The 21563-nt window shown below is 37.9% G+C and overlaps 1 protein-coding gene across 1 annotated transcript in view; it reads right to left on the bottom strand.

Annotated features, from left to right (window-relative positions):
* Nucleotides 1-20739, bottom strand: part of LOC146003974 (coiled-coil domain-containing protein 186-like) — a 54207-nt gene extending 33468 nt beyond the window's left edge. Inside the window, exons 1-3 of the mRNA XM_083142507.1 lie at nt 20562-20739; nt 17316-18127; nt 11159-11357 (exon numbers count right to left, since the gene is read on the bottom strand). Of these exons, the coding sequence (XP_082998633.1) occupies nt 11159-11357; nt 17316-18094 (978 nt within the window). The 5' untranslated portion in view covers nt 18095-18127; nt 20562-20739. The remainder of the gene's footprint in view (nt 1-11158; nt 11358-17315; nt 18128-20561) is intronic.
* Nucleotides 20740-21563: the final 824 nt, after the last annotated feature.

The following is a 21563-nucleotide window of genomic DNA, read 5'->3' as shown; positions in this document are numbered from 1 at the left end:
GACATCTTCAGTTGGTGTACAGTGACACGCACTGTCTGTGCATAAGACATTATAGCATTTGTTGTTTGGTGTGTGTGTGTGTGTGGGGGGGGGGGGGGATATTACGTAGTTGTCGTGTGTAAAAATACACGTTGTCGCAATCATCTGATATTGTGTTTTTCTTTCGCTCCTCCTGGTGGAGTAATGTGTCTCTCGTATGCAACATGACATGATTCGTTCATTCCTCGCGTGTAACTGGGGTATGCAACCGTGCTCAACTTTTCGGATTTTGTGTTCGGTGCTCATATTTTGATGTTTGAGGTCGGGATGTGTTGTCTTGAACGCATTTCTCATTGTCACGGTCCTTCTTGCTGGGTTACATACCTTTTCCATGCATTGTTCTTGCTGGAAATCCCCAATTCCTTTGAGGACTCCATTGCGCATATGTGCAGTGAACTTTTCATAGTGACTTCCGGACTGAGCACATACGATTCCTTTATGATTCCCTTGGAACCGCCTCTCTATATGTGATAGTATTCGTCCCAGTTAGGTGTGACGTTCACTTTGTCACCTTTTGCGAGGCTCCTATCTCGGAAACGAAGCCTCAGTCGTAAAAATGGAACTTAGACTTTTTGTTTGTTTTCGTGTGAGGAATCACCTCCCAAGCGTTGTAAACGACCTTTAGAAACACCCTGTATATCACTCATCCTCATTGTCACAATTTGCCAAAAAAAAAAAAAAAAATGAAATAAAAGAAAACAAGGAAAAACAAAACTAAATTGTGTATTCTTGTTCAAATTCACCTGAGATGAAATGTGTAAAAAGTATATGTTATATGCCAGAAATAAAACAGTGCTTACGTTTATATACGAGTATATAATTTATAATCAATCACACTGGCACAAGGTATGACACATCCTTTATGTAAAAAGAAAGTTTGTGGGTGTAACCGAGTGTGAATTGTGAGGAAAATTCTTACCAGCTTTCATGACAAAGTGGTAGCTTTATGTGCCATGAAACTAGGAGAGGCTCTATGTTCAAATGTATAGGTAAGGTAGAGATCTTTTCCATTGTATGTGAATTCAGGGTGGCTACAAACAAGCAGAAATGAAATTCTCTGACTTCCAGGTTTTCCAGGACAAAAATTTGCATTTTTCCCTGACAATTACAAACTAAACTAAATCGATGTTTTTGCAAAATGGAAATAATAAACTCATATAGATCCAGGTATGTATTTGTTAAGTACCAATATTATCTTCTATAAAATTGACTCAATTTCTCTATTCTCTATGATTTGAATTCAAACGGCAAAATAGTGAATTTGGAAAATTATTACAATTCACAAGCTAGGGAAGGATTACGGAATTTTGTCATACGCAGTAAGTTTAAAATAAAATACTTGATTATTTTTAAAGTTACGACTAAATGCAATTACAGTGATTGATTTAAGAAATACAATTTGTAATTTATCAGTCTCCTTATACATTCTCGGTACTATATGTTGATATTTCCACTGAGGTTTGGAACCCTCTGCTTGCAAGAACCATGAGTGCGGACTCATTTTTCAATGCATAAAGCTCTCTTCTCTGTAAAGCAAACAACTTAACTCTTGCATGTAAGTGAAACAATTGAATCGAATAAAATAAAGTGTCATATTTCCTTACATTATCAATGGGATTTCTGCTTCAGTACAGTATATCCAAGTGAAGTACTGTGAAACTGACAACATGCAGTTATACCATTAATGCTGATGAAAAGGGTATGTAGGTATTAGAAATTTAACGCAAGCAATTTATAGAATTTCATTGTATAGGTACCTGACTTAGCTAACCACACATTAAAACAGGAACACACTAATAATAAAAGCTTCTGAAAGTTCATATACGAGGGGCATCCTGAAAAAAGGTCCAATGGCCCCTATACGCAGCACTAGTGGTTCGGAGAGCGACACACACACATGCAGGCAGGAAGAAGTGGCATGTAGCTGTAATCTGGTACAGTTGCAATGCAGCCGTTTTAGGAAAGTTCTAGGTTAAAGATTGCACCTGTCATACAGTCTCCCACCGAGCCTAGCCTACAATGCACACTCACAATTTGGCACAGAGCCACCAGCAATTGTGTGAGGTGTGCAGACAGGACGTCGTGTATGGTCAGACGATGGTGAAGACAATTCACGGAAGGCCAATCGAATGTGCACAACCCCATACAGCTGAGTACACACGGGCCCTTTGCATCACTTCAGGTGAGAGATCTTGGACCATTCCCTGTACAGCCCTGGCCTTGCATGTACAGACTTTCATCTCTTTGTTTAACTGAAGAGGTTTCCGGCAGGACAAGGTTTTGACAGCTACACTGCGGTAGAGATAGTTCCAGTCTTTGCTGTCCGACACATATACCATGGGCATACAAAATTTAGTGGCATGCTACTACAAATCCCAGAATAACGGTGGTGATTATGCCGAAAATTAGGTTAAGATTCACTGTTACTAATCCAATAAATTACAACTGATATTCATGTTTTATTTATACCTAATCGGTAGGGACCTTGATATTTTGTTATTTTTTTTTCAAATTAGTGTATTTTCTTATTTTTTATTTTTTACTATACGGTGTTATTTTTCTCAAAATTCACATTTTCATTTTAGCGCATTTTCTGGCAAACATCTGAAATTATTCCTTCATGATATTTTTAAACTACTGTTTCAAATTGTAAGTCACATGGCTTACGCCTCTTCGTGAGAGTTTGATATCTTGAAAGTTCTTTTGGGAAAGTTATTTTCGATATTCCTTTTTTTAAATTTTAAGGTAAGGATTTTAGATAATGGAATTTCCCCCGTATATACTGAAGGGTGGATAATGACCATAAGTGGCGATGTACCCAAAAAATTAAAATCAATCAATATCACGTGACAGATACCGATATATTATGGCCCCAAAAATTGGCATTATCATTTTTTTGACTTGTCAGTATTACATTTCCCAAAATTCGCGTTTTTGTTTTAGAACATTTATCTGCCAAATATACCGAAACTTAATACTCCATTGTGCTTTTAAACGATTATTTAAAATTGTAGATCACATGGTCTATGTATTTTCGTGACAGTTTGATATGTTGGAACAGATTTTTGAGGAAGTAAAAGTAAAGTGCTCCCCTGCACTTTTCCATGAAGGTGTATAAGGGTGTGGAGTTAGGGCCCCACACTTTCTTGATCATGGCTAAAGGTGGGGGTGATGTGATCAGCAGCATGCTCCTGGCTACCTTTATCCCTCAAAGTTTCCTCAAGGTACCATCTTCATATGATGCTGGGTGGGTGCCGAAGCAGTTTGAATAGGTGGAAAACATCCCGGTTCTCCCCTGCAGGGGATCGACCCAGGGTCTCTCGCATAGTAGTCAGATGCCCTAACGACAGAGCTCCATTATTACTTGCTCGACAAATGCCGATGGTGCGCACTTAGCTTGGTAATTCAAAACATATCTCGTGCACCAAATCCGAAGATGTGGCTCCCGTGTGACGGTAGATACGCACTCGATCTCCTGTTAGAACCCGGCCACTTTGTTCTGTGATGCAAATGGTTTTGATAGAAGTTGAAAAAATCGTGGGAAATACATGATTTAATGTGGCTGTCGGAATTATTCCATGTAAGTATAACTCAATAGTTTACTCTTGAGTAAAATGTTGGAAAACTTGCATGTTCTATGTACACAAACATGGCCTAGAAAAGACAAGAATGTTGAATTTCATGGATTTTTTTGTTGTTTTAGGTCATTTCTTTAAAAAAAATCAATAAAAATGCCAACAATTTACGTTTTATGCCAAATTCGCATTATTTTGATATTTAGAAAGGGCAAAAAATGTGTCCAGACATCACTGCACATTCCTAAACATAACTTCGCAGCAATTACCATTTTTTATGGTTTTGGCGTTTGCGAGAAATCAATCGGAAATTACTTTCTGGCCACCCCTCGTATAAATCAGTAGATGGAAAGTGAAAATTTAGCAGGGCTGGCAGAAAAAAGTCATTTCTTGAAGAACGTGATTTGCTTTCATGATTGAATGATTCGAGTAAATATCATATTAAAATATTTACGTATTTATTACTAAAGTCCATTTTTTTCTACTACGAAGTGGATGTAAACAAAAGCACGTGTTCTAGAGAAAGCCAGTGCAGCCCTATTGGTGGATTCTGGCAGTAGTCCCTCCGCAGACCTTTTGCACCCTGATAGATAGTCCATTCAATGCTGTCTTGAAACTAGAGTAATACAGCATTGTATGCTGTTGAAAGCATTTACTAGCCTTATCCTTGCTTATGAATTCATAACCATTCTTTAGTAAAGCACCTACGGTGACATTCACTCATTTAAATTAACAAAATTCCCGCTACTTGTCCGTCACTCTGTGTTGTGCAGTGTTGCAAATTCGCAATATTAAGTAAAGTCTATAATCTTGAAACATCGGACTAGACAGAATCAGAAAACATGATTTAGACTGACAGTGACTGACATGGGAATCTCCAGATTACACACGTGTTGATGTATATACCCCAAATACGCACACACTACTTTCAACTTCATGCGTTTTATCTAGAATGGTAAAATCAACACACTGCAAAAGATTCTAGCGAAACCTTTGAGAAAGCCAAAGTGCTTGGTGCAAATACAACCAGCGATGCTTAAAATCGTACGGAATGTTACTCTAGCATTCATTAAATGATTCACCTACGCTTCCTTTCCTTTACTTCCCACATAAAACATGCTCAGATTTCAGGAACCCGAATTCCCCCAGCTTGTCAAAGAAAAATGCCAGATGCATACACTGGCAACTGCGGGGACACAAGCTTTTGGCGTTACAGATGGGCAAACTGTGCCATTCAGTGTTGCTACCCGACCTTTATAGAAACATCGTTACAATTCGGTAATATTCCAAAGCTGTTATCGTATCTAATTGCTATATAGCCAACTTCGCAACTACAAAGTTTTATTAATGTTCCAACACGGGTGTACGTAATAAGCACTTCACATTTCTTGTATCTAATTCATAAGGGAAAAAATAACATAGTTGGAGACACTACTTCTCGTGGTCAAGAATCTTCCGAAACCCTGTTACCCTCAAGCACACAGCTATTTATAGCTTTCCTCCCTTCGACCCTGCAAAACCTGCCCTCCTCTCCGTTGCCGTGTGGTGGTTCTCGAGATTTTGCGTAGTGTTTATAGGTTGTAAGTATCATTGAATGTTGGTGTGGCTTCAACAGCAAGTGTTACAAAACATCTACATTTGAAACCTTAAACAAGTGGCGATACCAAAATTGCGGTGAATCCAGAGTATTGTGTTGAATCGTTGACCTCTGAACAGGTGTCTTAAAAACAAGCATTTATGCGGTCCGCAAGGAAATTCAGCCGAACAAAAACGCGGATGGCACATTTTAGCCGATTTTGGACTTGCTGCCGTCAGCAGGAAAGTGTTTTTTTTTTTTTTTTCATGGATATGAGTTTGTCTACGCTGGTTAAATTATTGCATAATTCATTTGGTTTATTTTACTTCGCATTTCTGGCACACTTGGCTAATCGCGATGATGAGGATGAGTGATGATATGGTGAAATTGAAGAAATAACACTCACAAAGAATATCCATGCCCAGGCCAAGATTGAAACTCGGGACTCCTGGCGTCGTAGCGCACAGTGATAACCACTCCGCTACAACGGCCAGCTGTGTGAATTCTTCTTACGTGGTATATTACCATTGACGAGAACTGACATCGTTGGTAAGTGTTTACCTCTATTTCATTATATTTTCTTCATCTCTCGTATTTACAACAGTGTTCATTTTAAAAACTAATATTTGCACATTTTTAAAAGTCACTCTCGTTTCGAAACGTTGTGGAAAATACTGACACTGAAGCTAACACGTGCGCTAGGAGGGAGGGGCAAGTGCTGGCGAATAGAAAGTGGGCACTGCGCGCATTAATGCAAATTTCGGTAACTTATTGGCCACACCTACTTCGTTTTAAAGCTGGAAACAGAATAGTATTTTATTTCATAATATTGGCCATTAACCTTACTCAGTGAGAGATTAATGACCATCTCTCACGAGTATTAACAGACAGGACAGAGAATGGTGTTAATTTCATTGCAATACTAGTGTTGCAGTAAATTTGAGGTTGGGAGCATGCACTTGCCAATTTTTATAACGTTCACCAATGCAGGTTTATGTTTCACTTTTTCGTGATAGTATTCAATATATATCCAGTTTTGTTGGATTCTTCTTGATATCTAAGAATAGTGCAATGTCATTGCAAACGTATGTTAACTTGTGCGAAACCAGTAATACATCAGGATGATGTAAGAAAACCTTTGTAAGCACTGCTACATTAAATAAGGTGAAGCAAGCCAGAAAAGTAATACAATTCCAGCAGCATATTTGCAGTCTAAAGCTCTTCTTGTTTATGCATACGATTTTTGTTGGATGTGCAGTCTGAAGACATCGAACAAAAATCATAAGAGTCCCATGCATGAAATTTGTTGTAGTGAGATATTTGTCGGGTGGCGATATTCCACAAAAATCGCATGTATCAATGGAACCTATTTGTTTCCATGTTCCTTCAGTTTGCCCAACAAAATGCTTACTACGACATCCGACAACTATCGGACGGCGCCACCCGCTCCCATCCCCTCCATCTGTTGACAGTTCTGTCTCCTTACTACTCCCATACGGACAATAAAAAAATGATAATTCAATGCATTTTCCACATAATATTTAGAGGCTTAACCTTTACTCCCCCGATGATATTATATGGTATCATCAGAGTAAGGTCGTTCTGGCCCGATGAAACCATATGGTATCATGGTGCAGATTACGAAATGAATGTGCTTTTTGGACCCTCAAACTCTTCTGTTTGAGTTGAAACTCTGACACAGGTCTGGAGCAAGCCTGGGTAAATTCATATTGATGACCAACCTCCCCCCCGCTCCGCAACATATCCATGACACATTTCCGAATAATCTCACATTTTGGCTCATTATTCAACTTGTATGGCACCCAGGAACATGAAACAAGTTTCAATCTCTTTGGAATGGTCCATTCTTTGAAGAGAATACTAAGGTTTGAGCCTTCTTCCAAAAATAGCGAGAGAAGAGGGGGCAAACTAAAGATTTTTGTTTTAAATTGAAATTCGATGGTCACGCCCCCAAACCCCCCTTCCTCGGTTCGGCGATTTTAATTGTACACGGTTGCATGCTATGATGTTTTAGCTGCAAAACAAAACTTATCCGAAGTAGATTGCTCCCATAGTGCCCGAGTTATAACAATTTTCCTCCAAAAATGCTAATTACCTATTTTTTGTAAAAAAAAAAGAAAAAAAAAAGAAATCACATTTTGGCTTATTATTCAACTTATATGACACCCAAGAACATGAAACATGTTTCATTCTCTTCAGAAATCTCCATTCTTTAAAAATAATACTAAAGTTCGCCCCTTCTTCCTAAATAGTGGGAGAAGAGGGGCAACCTCCAGATTTTTACGGTTTTTTCATTGAAATTTGGGGGTCGCGCCCCCCAAACCCCCTTCCTCGGTACGGCGTTCTGAATTGTACACGGTTGCATGCTATGATGTTTTAGCTGCAAAACAAAACTTATCATAAGTAGATTGCTCCCATAGTGTCAGAGTTATAACAATTTTCCTCCAAAAATGCTAATTACCTATTTTTCGTAAAAAAAAAATAATCATCACATTTTGGCTTATTATTTAACTTGTATGACACCCAAGAACATGAAACATGTTTCATTCTCTTCAGAAATGTCCATTCTTTGAAAAGAATACTAAAGTTCACGCCTTCTTCCCAAATAGCGGGAGAAGAGGGGCAACCTCCAGATTTTTATGGTTTTTCATTGAAATTCGGGGGTCGCGCCCCCCAAACCCCCTTCCTCGGTACGGCGTTCTGAATTGTACACGGTTGCATGCTCTGATGTTTTAGCTGCAAAACAAAACTTATCATAAGTAGATTGCTCCCATAGTGCCCGAGTTATAACAATTTTCGTCAAAAGAGTGTTCGAAGTCAATGAAGACGATATTCCCTGACATTTCCCTGACTTTTTTTGACACCTGAAATTCCCTGACTTTTCCCAGTTTTCCAGGTCTGTCGCCACCCTGGAATTTTAAATTCATCAACCTACCCTAATTACTACAATTAACCAAACACAGAACATGACTTGACAAGACACTGAAAGTAACATATCACAGGTAGTTTCTTTTTCGACACACACACACACACACACACACACATTAAACATAACATAATAGTTACTTAAAGTAACTAATCACTATTACAGAATAATATTCAAAACTTACAATAAATTATATTTGTAATGTTAATTTTTCATGTTTTTGAAAAGTGTGAGGTGCACTTTGCTATGTTTTGTCACGAAATGATGCGAAATGAACTGAAAAATGTGAAATAAACTCAAACACGAAATTTAGGTTGTTTTTCTTACCAAGACAATAACTTTGAGGTTTGAATTATCCTGTGAGTTATGCAAATCACAGAAAATTGATTAATTCTGCTGTAAATATTTGAGAAGCAAATATGGACTCCTTTACACAGAAATAAGCTTAACACTCTGATAACTATATAAATGTGCTATTTGGTCTAGGAATTAATTTGTGTGCCTGGACAAGAGATGGCGTAACGAGCGTATCGTCCCCCAGTTCCGCGTATCCACACATGCGTTGAAAACTCCTGTCAGCACGCATCGTTCGTAGTATAGGGCAGTTGATTGACGCGTCAACAACAGCATTTTGTAGTCAACTGAACATGGCACAGTTCGTGCCAGATAAAGTGTTTTTGCGGGGTGTTCTGCTTCATTACTTTAACATGCAGTGTATGGTGACCATGCGCTAGCTGAGCGAACGTGTCAGAAGTGGTTTGCACGGTTTAGAAGTGGTGATTTCGGCCTGGAAGACCAAGAGCGACCTGGACAGCCAAAAAAATTTGAAGACGAAGAATTGAGAGCATTGCTCGATCAGGATTCGTGTCAAACGCAGGAAGAACTTGCAGAAGCATTAGGCGTTGATCAAACAACAGTTTCCAAACGCCTCAAAGCCATGGGAATGATTCAAAAGGTGTCATATGAATTGAAAGACAGAGACGTTGAAAGACGAAAAACCATTTGCGAATTGCTGCTTCAAAGACAGAAAAGAAAGAGGTTTTTGCATCGCATTGTTACTGGCGATCAGAAGTGGATCCATTACGAGAACCCGAAACGAAAAAAGGCTTGGGTGAAGCCAGGTGAACCAGGTCCATCACAACCGAAACGAGATATTCACTGTGCAAAGGTTATGCTGTGCATATGGTGGGATATGAAAGTTGTGGTGTACTATGAGCTGCTGCAACCGGGTGAAACTATTAATGGAGAACGTTATCGACGACAATTAAAGCATTTGAAGAAAGCTCTGGCCAGGAAACGACCAGAATGGGAGAACAGACATGATAAACTTATTTTTCAACATGATAACGCTCGCCCACATGTCGCAAAACCGGTCAAAACCTATTTAGAAAATGTCGGATGGGAAGTTTTACCCCACCCGCCGTATTCACCAGACGTTGCTCCTTCGGACTACTACTTGTTCGATTGCATGAATAACAATTTGATTGGACAGCAGTTCACTTCTTCAGAAGATATCGAAAAATGGGTCTCTGACTGGATCGCTTAAAAGGATGAGGACTTCTTTCGCCACGGAATCTTTAACTTGCCTGACAGATGGGTGAAAGTGGTGGCTCGCGATGGACAATATTTTTCTTAAGGTATTTATGTATTTTGTGTTTGAACTACAGCTTCAATGTGTGCGTAACAACCGCACGAATTAATTCCTAGACCTAATATTTGAAGTAAAATGTTCATTTTGTGTAAAAAGTAGGGCTGAGCTGATACCGATACTCTCACCGATTCCCACTAATACTGATACTGGTATACTTGAAAATTGCAAAAATTAAAATATGTTCAAAATATTGGAATGTAAATATTATTCTGCAATTATATGCATCAATTTACCAAGAAATTTGCTTTAGAAGATTCAAGAATTACATCAGAATATTAAAATGGATGTTATGTAATCACAAAATACACTTTTTGTGCAAAATTGTTGCAAAATAAAAATCAAGTTTGAATTTTGTACAATTTTCAAGATAATTACTCCTTGAAACTGTCGCTTGGCATTTTTGCAGATCCGTGAAAAACCAAAATGTTGGAAAAGTATCGGCTCAGGTCTAGTAAAAAGTATAGTTTTTTTAAAATCAAATTTAGGGTTTCATTTACAATTTTAACACCGAAATGCCATTTTATACACCGCTTTTGATCTCAAAATATACGAAGGTTTTGTACCAAAATCTTAATATCTTCTTCACCATAAATATATGGCTCTATCAGTGCCGGATCTACAAACTGCAAAATCCCGCAGTGCGTGGGGCGCAAGGAAGCCTAAACCATTGACATAGTAGAGAGTTCGTATATGCGTACGTAAAAAATAAACATAGTTACTCAAGGGCACAGCAACACCGTGCTATGAAGGCGTATTTATGGTATGTGGGGTAGGGCCCCACATATTATCAATGTCGGCCATCTTGGAAGTGATGTGATCAGCACCAAGCTGCAGCCACCCTTACCCACCACCCCCGGGTACCATTTGGTTTGAGGCTGGGTGGGCCCTAGAGCTGCTTTACGCAGCGACAAAGCCAGAAAAATTCCAGGTTTCCCGCGTTGCAGTGAGGCTAGAATTTCGCGAGAAATGCAGTGATGAATGTTTCTTCAACCTATCATTAATCAGGAAAAAGTTATGATTGTAACAAATGTATCATTTTTCAGGTGTGAGAAAACAGTGTCATATGTATATCACATCGCCCCCATAACATTTAAAATTTTAGTTGAATTCAATATGGCGGCCACAAATGTGGTTCCCCTTAAGCCTAACCTGTTTCTAACATGACCAATTGTACCCAGCCTAACTCCTTTACTTTTAATAAGGGGTGTTAAGGGACTTTGAATCACCCTTTAGCCCATTGATAATATTTTGCGGGGAGGCCCAAGATTTGTAGATCCAGCACTGGGCTCTATGTAATACATCATCCCACAAACAAGGAAATACAAAGTAAATAAAAACTGAGTGGGTGGGGAGGGAGCATGACTACTCACATTCTCTAATTTAGATTCCAGATCCTGCTTCATCTGAGAATGTTTCTTGCTACTCAGCTCCTCCTGCTGCCGACACTTCTCTGTCCACTGCTGTATCTCCCTCTGTTGCTGGCCTAGAGTTTTCTCCAGAGTCTCTATCTGAACTTGGTAGATCTCATGTGAATGGTCTGCTTCCAACCTCTGGTTCTCACTTTCAAGTCTGACAGGACAAAAAAAACATAACATTCAAATACAGGGTGCTGGAGAATCCCAGAGCTTCTCTATGCAGGAACATTGCCAGGAAAAGGCACATAGTGGTTCGTTTCCCGCTTTAAACTGTAGGTCCAGTTCCAATTAGCCTTACGTGCATATATTGGACTTTAAACAAGAACTCAAGCAGACAGACACATGCCCTACCAACTGGACACCGCAGCTCAAAGTTAAGTTAGAATATGTATAAAAAAAACACATTTGAAAGGTAAAAATTATAGATACAATTTCTTGCTTCAGTATGCTTGATATAAAATGATATACAAGCAGTTCAAAAATGCACAAAAAAGGCAAATGCAATTTTGAAGCTATGTTTTCTTGTTTTTCACTGTACATATTTTTGGACTTGAAGTTGAAATCTAATAATAACAAAAGTTATTAGTAATACTGTAGCAGTAAACAATAATTAATAACCGATAAGAGCACTAATCCCAACTCCTAACAGGTGTTTCTAATTTCTGAAACTGTGCGATGTTTTTTACAATCTCAATCTCAGATTTTTGCACTTCACCCCCCTCCCCCCCATAGGGTGTCCAAGTTTCTCCTTTCCCAATACCCACCAATCGGGATGTAAAAACCGACTTTCATACACCAACACAAAGGCAAATGCAATTTTGAAGCTATGTTTTCTTGTTTTTCACTGTACATATTTTTGGACTTGAAGTTGAAATCTAATAATAACAAAAGTTATTAGTAATACTGTAGCAGTAAACAATAATTAATAACCGATAAGAGCACTAATCCCAACTCCTAACAGGTGTTTCTAATTTCTGAAACTGTGCGATGTTTTTTACAATCTCAATCTCAGATTTTTGCACTTCACCCCCCTCCCCCCCATAGGGTGTCCAAGTTTCTCCTTTCCCAATACCCACCAATCGGGATGTAAAAACCGACTTTCATACACCAACACAACATTTTATATATTATTTTAATACACATTAAATTGTATGTGTATTAAATAATACACAAATACATACTGTCTTGGAACGTGGAAACAAATTGTAGAATGGAGCACATCTGACAACCCTAGAACTTTTAAAACTCATAAAATCAAATTTTTACAGTTGATCGTCAATCAACAATTTTGTATACACTAAAAGAAAGAAATATAAGATTGCCAACATGCTGAAAGATCTGTCTTCGTAATTCCCTCGCACATCCACGGGAAGACAAACTGAAAACTTTATGTAATGTACACGCACACACATTTTCCTTGAAAGAAGCACTTCTGTTACAGCACACTCACATCTACCTTAAATAAATTACTCATATTACCCATTAACCCTGAAAAAGAAATCTATTTGTATCTCATGACCCTGCTTTGTTTTTATCTTTACCAAGAGCCTTAAGGCAGCTAGAAATAAGGAACACACCATACAGCGAGTATAAAAGCAAAAAAGAAAAACAGGTTTTTTTTCTTGGTCTTAATAATAGGATTCGAAAAATCCTTGCCTGTCAAACAAATGTCAAAACCAAATTTTATAATTTTCTTCAGTTGCAATCACTGAAAAACATTAGCCATATATCAATACATTACATCCCAATGCATGACCAGGGGTAGACAAAACTAAAATTCAATTCAGTAGCCATCATCAATTTTTTGAAAATACAGGCTAAGGCGGCCATGAATCAAACCAAGCTAAACTACACATTTAGAAATATGACCTTAAGACATCACATTTACACAGGGTTGCATATTTAATAGGGATGGGACCGATTAATCGGTATTCTATCGGTATCAGCCGATATAGGCATATCGGTGTATCAGTTTATTGGTAAAATTACCAATTATTTTACCGATCCGATATATCGATAAATATCTTATAATTTAGTGCAAAATTCTGCCATTTTGTTGTAATTTTTATGGATAATCTCCATGCCCTTCTCTCTAAAAATGTAAATATTCAACTTCTTTTGCACTGCAGTCACCTTGAAAAACACATTTGATAAGGAGATCAATGATCGTTTCAGGTTCTTCAAGGACCATTTCTAATTTTATATCGGATCGGAAGAATATTGGTTATCGGTATCGGTAAATTTTATATCGGTACTTTATCAGTATCGGCAAAATTTCATATCGGACCATCCCTAATATTTAAAGTAATTAATCCTTAAGCTGAAGTGCCCTTCCAGAACTTGTATGCATGTGTCCAGGAGTAGAAAAATACAGGGCTCTTGGTCACCATGCACCTGAAAATTTTTGCCTGGTGACAGAATGTTTAAATTCAGTTATTCTAATTAATATTTTGAGTTTGCTTACAAAAATTTCCATTACTTTTTCAAAAAAATAGGTGGAGGATGGCCAGAACTAAGGGGGTCTCCCCCTTAAATAACAAATACAGGGTGTTTTTCTTATGTTTGTGTGTCTTCTGTGCCATGCATATCATTATAACAGAACAATGAACACATAATAAATTCTTGCTAGCTGATTAGTTGTACATTAGTTAAGAAGGCCACTCTGATGAAAGAATTAATTAATAAATTAAATGTTTTAAGATCACATTTCATAGCTTACCTTCGTTGGAGTCATGGCTCTCTTATCCCACTTTTGCAAGAAAGAAAAAAAGCTGGCTCCTGAAATTATTTTTAGTTTTGTCTACCCCTGCACGAGTCCACGAAAAACTATGTAATACATTTTAATGTACGGCCGACTTCACAAATTCAATTAGCAACAGTGCAAAAATTTATAATGGCATGTTCATTATTCTGTTTAAATGACACTCCCCAAAAAACATACTGTACTCATTATTGTTTTGAAAAAAGGTAAGGGAAATCTCGATATGAGAATTTGAAATATTAAAAAATATATATTTTTTGGCAATCAGGCACCCTGTACTTGTCTACCACTGTGTATGACTGTGCAAAGGTGGTATCATTCGCAATTTCAAAGTGAAACTGCTCACCAGGAATTTCCCCACCTGGGCCATTTCATACCAAATCATCTAGCGGTGCCCACGCCATCTCAGATCTGGATGAAATTTTGTACGTGGTATCTTTATTGTGTACTAGCTATTACCCAGCATTGCCCGGGTCTTTATTTATCCCAATCTTGTATTAGACAGGGAAATAATGAATTCTAACTATAGTGTAAAATTTAACTAATTATAAATGTGATCGTGAATGTCACCAATTAGCTTAGCGACTCCGAAAACTATGGATTCCACACTAATCATTTGTGGCATTTTATTTTTCACCCCCCCTCACCCCCCCTGCCGATAGGTGATGAACTTGAAGTTGAACCGCATTGGGAGTGTCACGAAAACTATGGATCCACATGTTTTCGCAACACAAAATCATATTAACCTGAATGTTAGACAACCCGAGAAACACTATCGTTGTGAGGGATTGCATAGGGTCACGGATGTCTGTCTGTGCGGAATTTAATATCGGTGGTTTTAGATTATTTTTACATGTCACCCCTTCCCACCCCACCCCTAGGGGTGCCAGGATTGTCTTACCCCCAAAGTATTTTTTCCAGATTGCAAGTGATATGTGTACCAAGTTTGTTTGGAATTGCTCCAGGCGTTCGAGAGTTATGCCGGAACAAACACACATACATCCATTTTTATATATATAGAAATTAGATAAATTTAAAGTTCTGTAATTCCATGGAGATCTCAATATCAGATGGCATAACCTGTGTTAATGGTGGCAGTGGTTCTTAAACATTAATCAGAAAACCAATTTTAAAAAAACAACAACTTTGAATCCCAGTCTGGACATGAATATCATTTGAGAGTGCCCCATCATTAAATCAATCAATCAATCAATAAAAACTGCAACACGGAAGCACAGGATCTTAACTGCACAATACTTTAACCTCATTTACATCATCAAACCATAAATAGGATCTTTAAACAAATATAAGAACCCATATTTTTCATTTAATGGGAATATCAACACTCTGTCTATGTACGGTACAGATTCAACCAAACAAAGTACAGTAGAGCGTCGTTTATCCGCACACTGAAAAAGGCAAGATTCAGTTTTGAACAAATTTAAGCAATTTCTTCAATTGTACATTGGATCTAGACGTGTTTTAGTTGTTTTTTTTAAATGGACCGGCAACCCTGCAGAAGGAAAGTTGAGTAACTGACTCAGCAACAATTAAGCTGAAGAGGTGGGAACACCTGCCAAGCAACTTTGAATTCATCAACCCAGCATCGTTATCAGAAACTAGCAGTACAGTACTAATTTTTAAGGGTGCTTCTTTGTGTGAAGAACTGAGAACTTGTGTTGTATGTATAAAATAAACCTGTACTGTACGTACTTTTCCTTGTTAAATAAATACATGTTTGGGAGCGAATGCAGAATATAGAGAATGTCTACAATTTCGTTAATATTTGATATACTAACTAAATTTGGCCTTCTAATCAAGAATCTGTTGTTAAAATGCGGGGTCAAGTGTAGAAATCGGGAAAAAGGGTGATAAAAGTTGAATTTTTTTTTTTTAGAGCTGTATTGCATTGTTTTACGAACAAAATTTTAACTAAGCTTGCCTAACCTAACCTTACCGAAAATGATTTGTGGGGCTATCCGTGAATGGTTTGTCGGGATACTCGTGCATGGTTCGATGGGCTACCCATGCATATTGTTAAAATTTTGGTAACAGTTTCATATCGGCACAACGTATTTCTTCATTTTTACAGAAGAAACTACTTACGGAAATGAGTTTCTGTAGCATTTTCAAAGTTCGTGCAGGTATTTTCTTTCATCTTGGAATCAAGTTGAAAAAAATATATATTTTTTTTAGAGCTGTATTGCATTGTTTTACGAACAAAATTTTAACTAAGGTTGCCTAAACTAACCTTACCGTGAATGGTTTTTGGGGCATTTTTCAGTTAAGAAGGTTGGAAACACTGCATACTCACTGATGATCCACAACGCTAGTCAAGCTGTGCCCGCCATATTGTGTGTTACGCAAGCAAAAAAAAGGAAGAACAATAATTACTCGTAATGTGAAAAATTGAAATTATTTTCATGAAAAAAGCATAATTCCATCTTGAAGAATCTTTCGCAATGCAAAATACATAAATTCAAATGTTAAAAATGACAAAATAAACGAGTGAGAGGTGTTGTGCCCATGTGAAACTGGTACCAAAATTTCTACAAGTGTCCCTGCATTTTAACAACAGATTCGTGATTATAAGGCCAAATGTAGTTAGTATACCAAATATTAACGAAATTGGAGACATTCTCTATATTGTGCAATCATACCACATGTTTGATTATCCGCATAACCTTCGGTCCCAATTAATGCAGATAAATCTCACTCTACTGCATTCAAAAATTTCACAACCTTTTGTACAAGCTAAAATTAAGGAAAATGATTACTGTGGTTCTTCAGAAATACGTCAGACCTTTTCAAATGACCTTAGTCTGCCAAATGTCTATAGCAGTGTTTCCAACCAAAAGTGTGCACCATGGCTGGCTTACAGGGGTGCAGCGAAATGTGCAATATTTTCACTGAAATGACACTTACTTGTTAGTCTACACATGGTTTTAGTACTATTTACATGTAAAATGTTTCTGAATTTGAAATATTTGATTATTTTTTAACTTAAGGCTAGCAACCTAACCACATTAACTGGGCGTTGCATGTGTTAGATAGGCCTACATTCCGACTTGGGCATCACGGAAAAATGTTGAAACGCCAAGAGAGTTGTGATTGGTTGGGTTGGTGTTTTAAGTCCACTTTTTGCCCAGTAAGGCTAATTGGGACCGGACCTACAGTTTAAAGTGGGATCCGAACCACTATGTGCCTCCACTGGGTATCGAACCCAGAACCCCTTGACTATAAGGTGATAATGACCAAGAGCGTTGTGAAAAAAAAAGTTTGGGAACCACTGGTCTATAGCATTTAACTACTCTATATTTTTCTACAAAGTTTTTCCCTGTTGATATTCACCTGTTTACTTCAGCTTGAAGAATGGACAACTTCTCTTTCATTTGGCTGACTTCTTTCACCACATTTCTGTACACCGGATGCTTGAACAAAACTGCTGACATTCCGTTAAGGCCTTCAGGCCCACTTGTGTCCTCATCAAGCATTTCAAGATGGCCAATTTCTTCCTTCATAGTCAAGGTTTCGTCACTCGTCTTGTCGGATAATTCTTTGTACAGAGCTGCTTGTATAGTTGCAATGCAGAGAGTTTCTTCAGACGATGAAGGGGAACCCAACCTGCCTGGTTCCGTGGAACCAGTTCCTGCACAAGTGCAGGAGGAACTATTTTCGAATCCATCTGACCCAAAATTGGATTCTAACACACCCACGTTCACAGAACATGCATTTGATGCTCCGTCGTAGAAACTGATTCGGCTGCATTCATCGGCACTTGCTTTTGTACCGTCAAGGATAGCAGAACTCGCTTGCACAGCATCTGTATCTAAACAAATGTCACTGAAATGGTCATCTATCACATCAACGCACAAACACGTCACTGCTTCTTGGTTGAGAGTGTCACTTTGCACACAGCACGAACCACTACTTGCTGCCTCTAAGCCAGTCTTTACACCTGGACTACATACACTGTTCTGATACTCTCTAGCATCGGTCTCCTCCTCTGCTGAATCTCTGGTAACTTTGGCACGATCGATGGATGCGAGTGCTGACTGTACATCCACGGCACAATCAGACTCCAAGTCAGATGATACATGTTCTGGTAATTCTGCATCTCCACAACTCATCACTCATTCAAGGCTTCTGCTGACTGCAATATCCTAGAGAGAAAAATTTTTTATATTACTACTATCTGTATCAACGAAACCATTTCCACAATAAAAAAAGTCAATGATTAAAGAAAAACAGTATAACGCTTCAGTAAGTCACATGAGCTTTTACACACACAAACATAGGGATAAAAAAAACAAAGGCATCTTTAGACATGACCAAAAGGAAATGAAATTCTAGAAGGTCCTTCTCGGTAACAGTTCTGAATGTTTAATGATTTTTTGATTTGGGAAGTGCTTTAGAATGCTGGAAATGGTTATGGAAGGAAGATCAAAGCTTAGAGAAACTCATAAACACAGTTAAAAGCTTCACTAAGTACTATTCACCACCAAAATTATGATTTGAAAAGTAGCTTACACAAGCATCTGTGCTTTCCAGGAAGCAACAGTTCTAGGTTTACAGCCATTTCAACATATTTTTGTGCTAGGCTCCTCAAAGGTGGTTTCGTGCTCAAGACCAGATATTACATGATCAGGTGTTGGAAGCATTTAAGGATGTTTTATTAATGCTAAGAGCACTAAACCTGTCCTACCTAACCTAACAATGAATGCATTTATGGACGCAATACCCCTTTGCACCCCATGCACGTGAAGTATCCAAGATGACAATAAGTGAATGGCTGCTCGCAAACAAAGAATCATACAGGAGTATACGAAAGAGAAAAATAGTTCTCCAGAAAATATGCAGTAACTATTCACTACCCTGTGAAGTCCATGTCAGCAGACATAAATAGAAATCAAAGCATGTAAAAAATGTGTGTGTACCATGATTAGTTCAGAGATAAACAACCAGAGCTTGGGCCTTCTTTTCTTTATCGATAGTGATTTCCATAATTATTTAAACATAATTTTCAATGATTATAAATCACGATGTTATTGCTTTGCTGCACAGAAGAAAATCAAACAACACCAGGACTTAAAATTATGAGCACATATCAGGATAAAATATGCTTCTCGTCAAGGTATGGCACTGAAGAGAAGCAAATATGACAAAAAAACACTGAAGCTTGGATTTCTATTTCAATCAATGTCTTGAGTGAAATTCAATGTCTATTTTCATTTTTTTATTCCTAGCTCATTTGGTACCCTTCACTGTATCTCTCGCTAGAAAGTGAAAAATTTGCATGGTTTATGAAGTTCATGAATGCTTTATTTTGTTTTTAGCTCGCGAAGATGTGTTAGGGTAAAGCAATGTACCTCTGCTATTTTGCCTTAAGCAGACCAGCCCGATGGCTTCACACAAGTGAATATAGCACCCAACACAACAATAAAAAACTACAGATGGCACATTGCCATCTGTAGTTTTATTATTATGACAAGTCAATAAATTTACAATAAATATTAATCATTTTACAATAAAAGGTATTATAAAATAAAGGGTAGGCCTACCAGTTTCATACATCAGACACATTAAAATCAGATCTTTTGTGTTTCGCATGGTTCGTACTTACCAATTATGTATTACGGAACATAGTTCAAAGTGCTATTATGCTTTCTACACTAAAACAAACACAATTTTTCACAGAGTAATTTTTTTATTCCTACTGTTCTGGGTATGCAGTGTTTCCAACCTTCTTCGCCGAAAAATACCTACTATTGTGTTAGTCACATGTGCAAATTATACATTACGCACGGGTAGCTGACAGATACCGCACGAACCATTTCCAATAAGGTTAGGTTAGGTTTGGTTAGGCAAGCATAGTTAAAAAAAAAAAAGGGTGTTGGAAACACTGGTTACGTCATCAAACATATGCAGCATCCATTTCACAAAGGGGAAGCAAATGAAAGCAAAGGCAATTGTGCGTCGGTGAGATATATCTTTTGAAAAATACATGATTTTGCGGTCAAATACATTCCACGATGAAAGAAAATACCTCAACGAACCTTAGAGAAACTAATTTCCATAAGTAGTTTCTTCTGTAAAAATGAAGAAATGTGTCTCCGATATACGAAACTGTTACCCTTTATATTTTGTCTAAAGCAATAACTAAGATGTGTATACAGTATTGGGGAGTAGGGTGTATGAGAGGCTAACCATGTTCATGTTTCTTTCACCTGATGCCAACGATTCTGCATTCGCCTGTACAAATATTAAGGCGGGTAAATTTTAAAAACTGTCAGCAATCTAAAGCAAAGCCTACATCAATTTATTTCTAGAATTTAGATATTTCTGCAATACAAACTTGTTTTTCTAAGATGACAATAATGCTGAACATTTCTTCGATTAAAATTACCAGCTGCTTGGGTAACATTACGAAAACATACCTCAAAATTTATGCAAATTATTACATTCTTTGCGCATTTGCTTTTCAATTGAAAGTCAGAAAGATCACGTCTTCTAAAAAACATCTTAGTGTCTTCAGTTAACTATATTTATACATACTTTAGATTGTGACAAAATACCTCTCTTCCTTTGCAAACATACCTTTCGACTGACTTCGGATTACTTAAAAGTTGTTGGGATGAGACAATGAAACATTCATGATTCATTCCAACACTATAAGAAATCTAACTCGCATACAACACACACTGCATTATACGATTTGTGCCTATTTGGCCTTCTTCGTTTTGTAGTTGTAACAGGCAGCTGTGTTGTAGGCAGGTTCAAGGGCACAGTCTAACAAACTGCTAACTCAAATTAGTGATAGTGATAAAGCCCTACCTCCTCTTTTCAGATGGATTTCGTGGATAAAAATCGACGAGGTAGAATATATGCATAGAGAGGCAAAGGAGTATCACAAACGAGATAGAGTTCTGCAGTTCATTCCTCTACTAACGCGCAGGCGTAACTTGGCGGGGGCGAGGGGAACACTTCCCCACCAGTATTTTCAGGTTTATCTAAATTTACAAGATTAGTAAGGGCACGTTGTCTGTAGTAAGGGTACATTTTGTTAACCTCCTGGGAGCTAAGCAAACCCAAGTAATGAAGAGTAATATTTGTGATTAGGAAATAATCCTGGATGCAATTACACCTATGCACTAACGCTTCCGAGCACTGACTACTGTTGAAGCAAAAACTTTCTGCTGTCATGGAAGAGGCACCTTCCACTTTACCAACCATGTGTCATTCCTATGCCTTCACCGATTCATCTCTAATACTAAGTCACAACTCGAGTTGTTATCACAACTTCACATTAAAATATACTTCAACCCAGACCACAAAGTATTCGCAGTGGTAGCGTCGTTATGGCGTCGTCGCCTTGCAATCAAGGGGTCCCATATTTGACACCTGGTGGAGGGCACATAGTGGTTCGGATCTCACTTTAAACTGTAGGTTCAGTCCCGATTAGCCTTACTGTGCACAAAGTGGACTTAAAACACCAACTCAATCAATCAATCACAAAGTATTTGTGCCACCTCACCACTGCTCCCCTCACTTATTTTCCATTTGTTGCCATATTTAACATCTCTCTTAAATCATCCTTAC

This window comes from Lepisma saccharinum, chromosome 21 (assembly GCF_977018435.1).
Source record: "Lepisma saccharinum chromosome 21, izLepSacc3.1, whole genome shotgun sequence".
NCBI lineage: Eukaryota > Metazoa > Arthropoda > Insecta > Zygentoma > Lepismatidae > Lepisma > Lepisma saccharinum.
The sequence above is the reverse complement of the archived record's forward strand: the minus strand, read 5'-3'. Positions and strand labels throughout refer to the sequence as shown.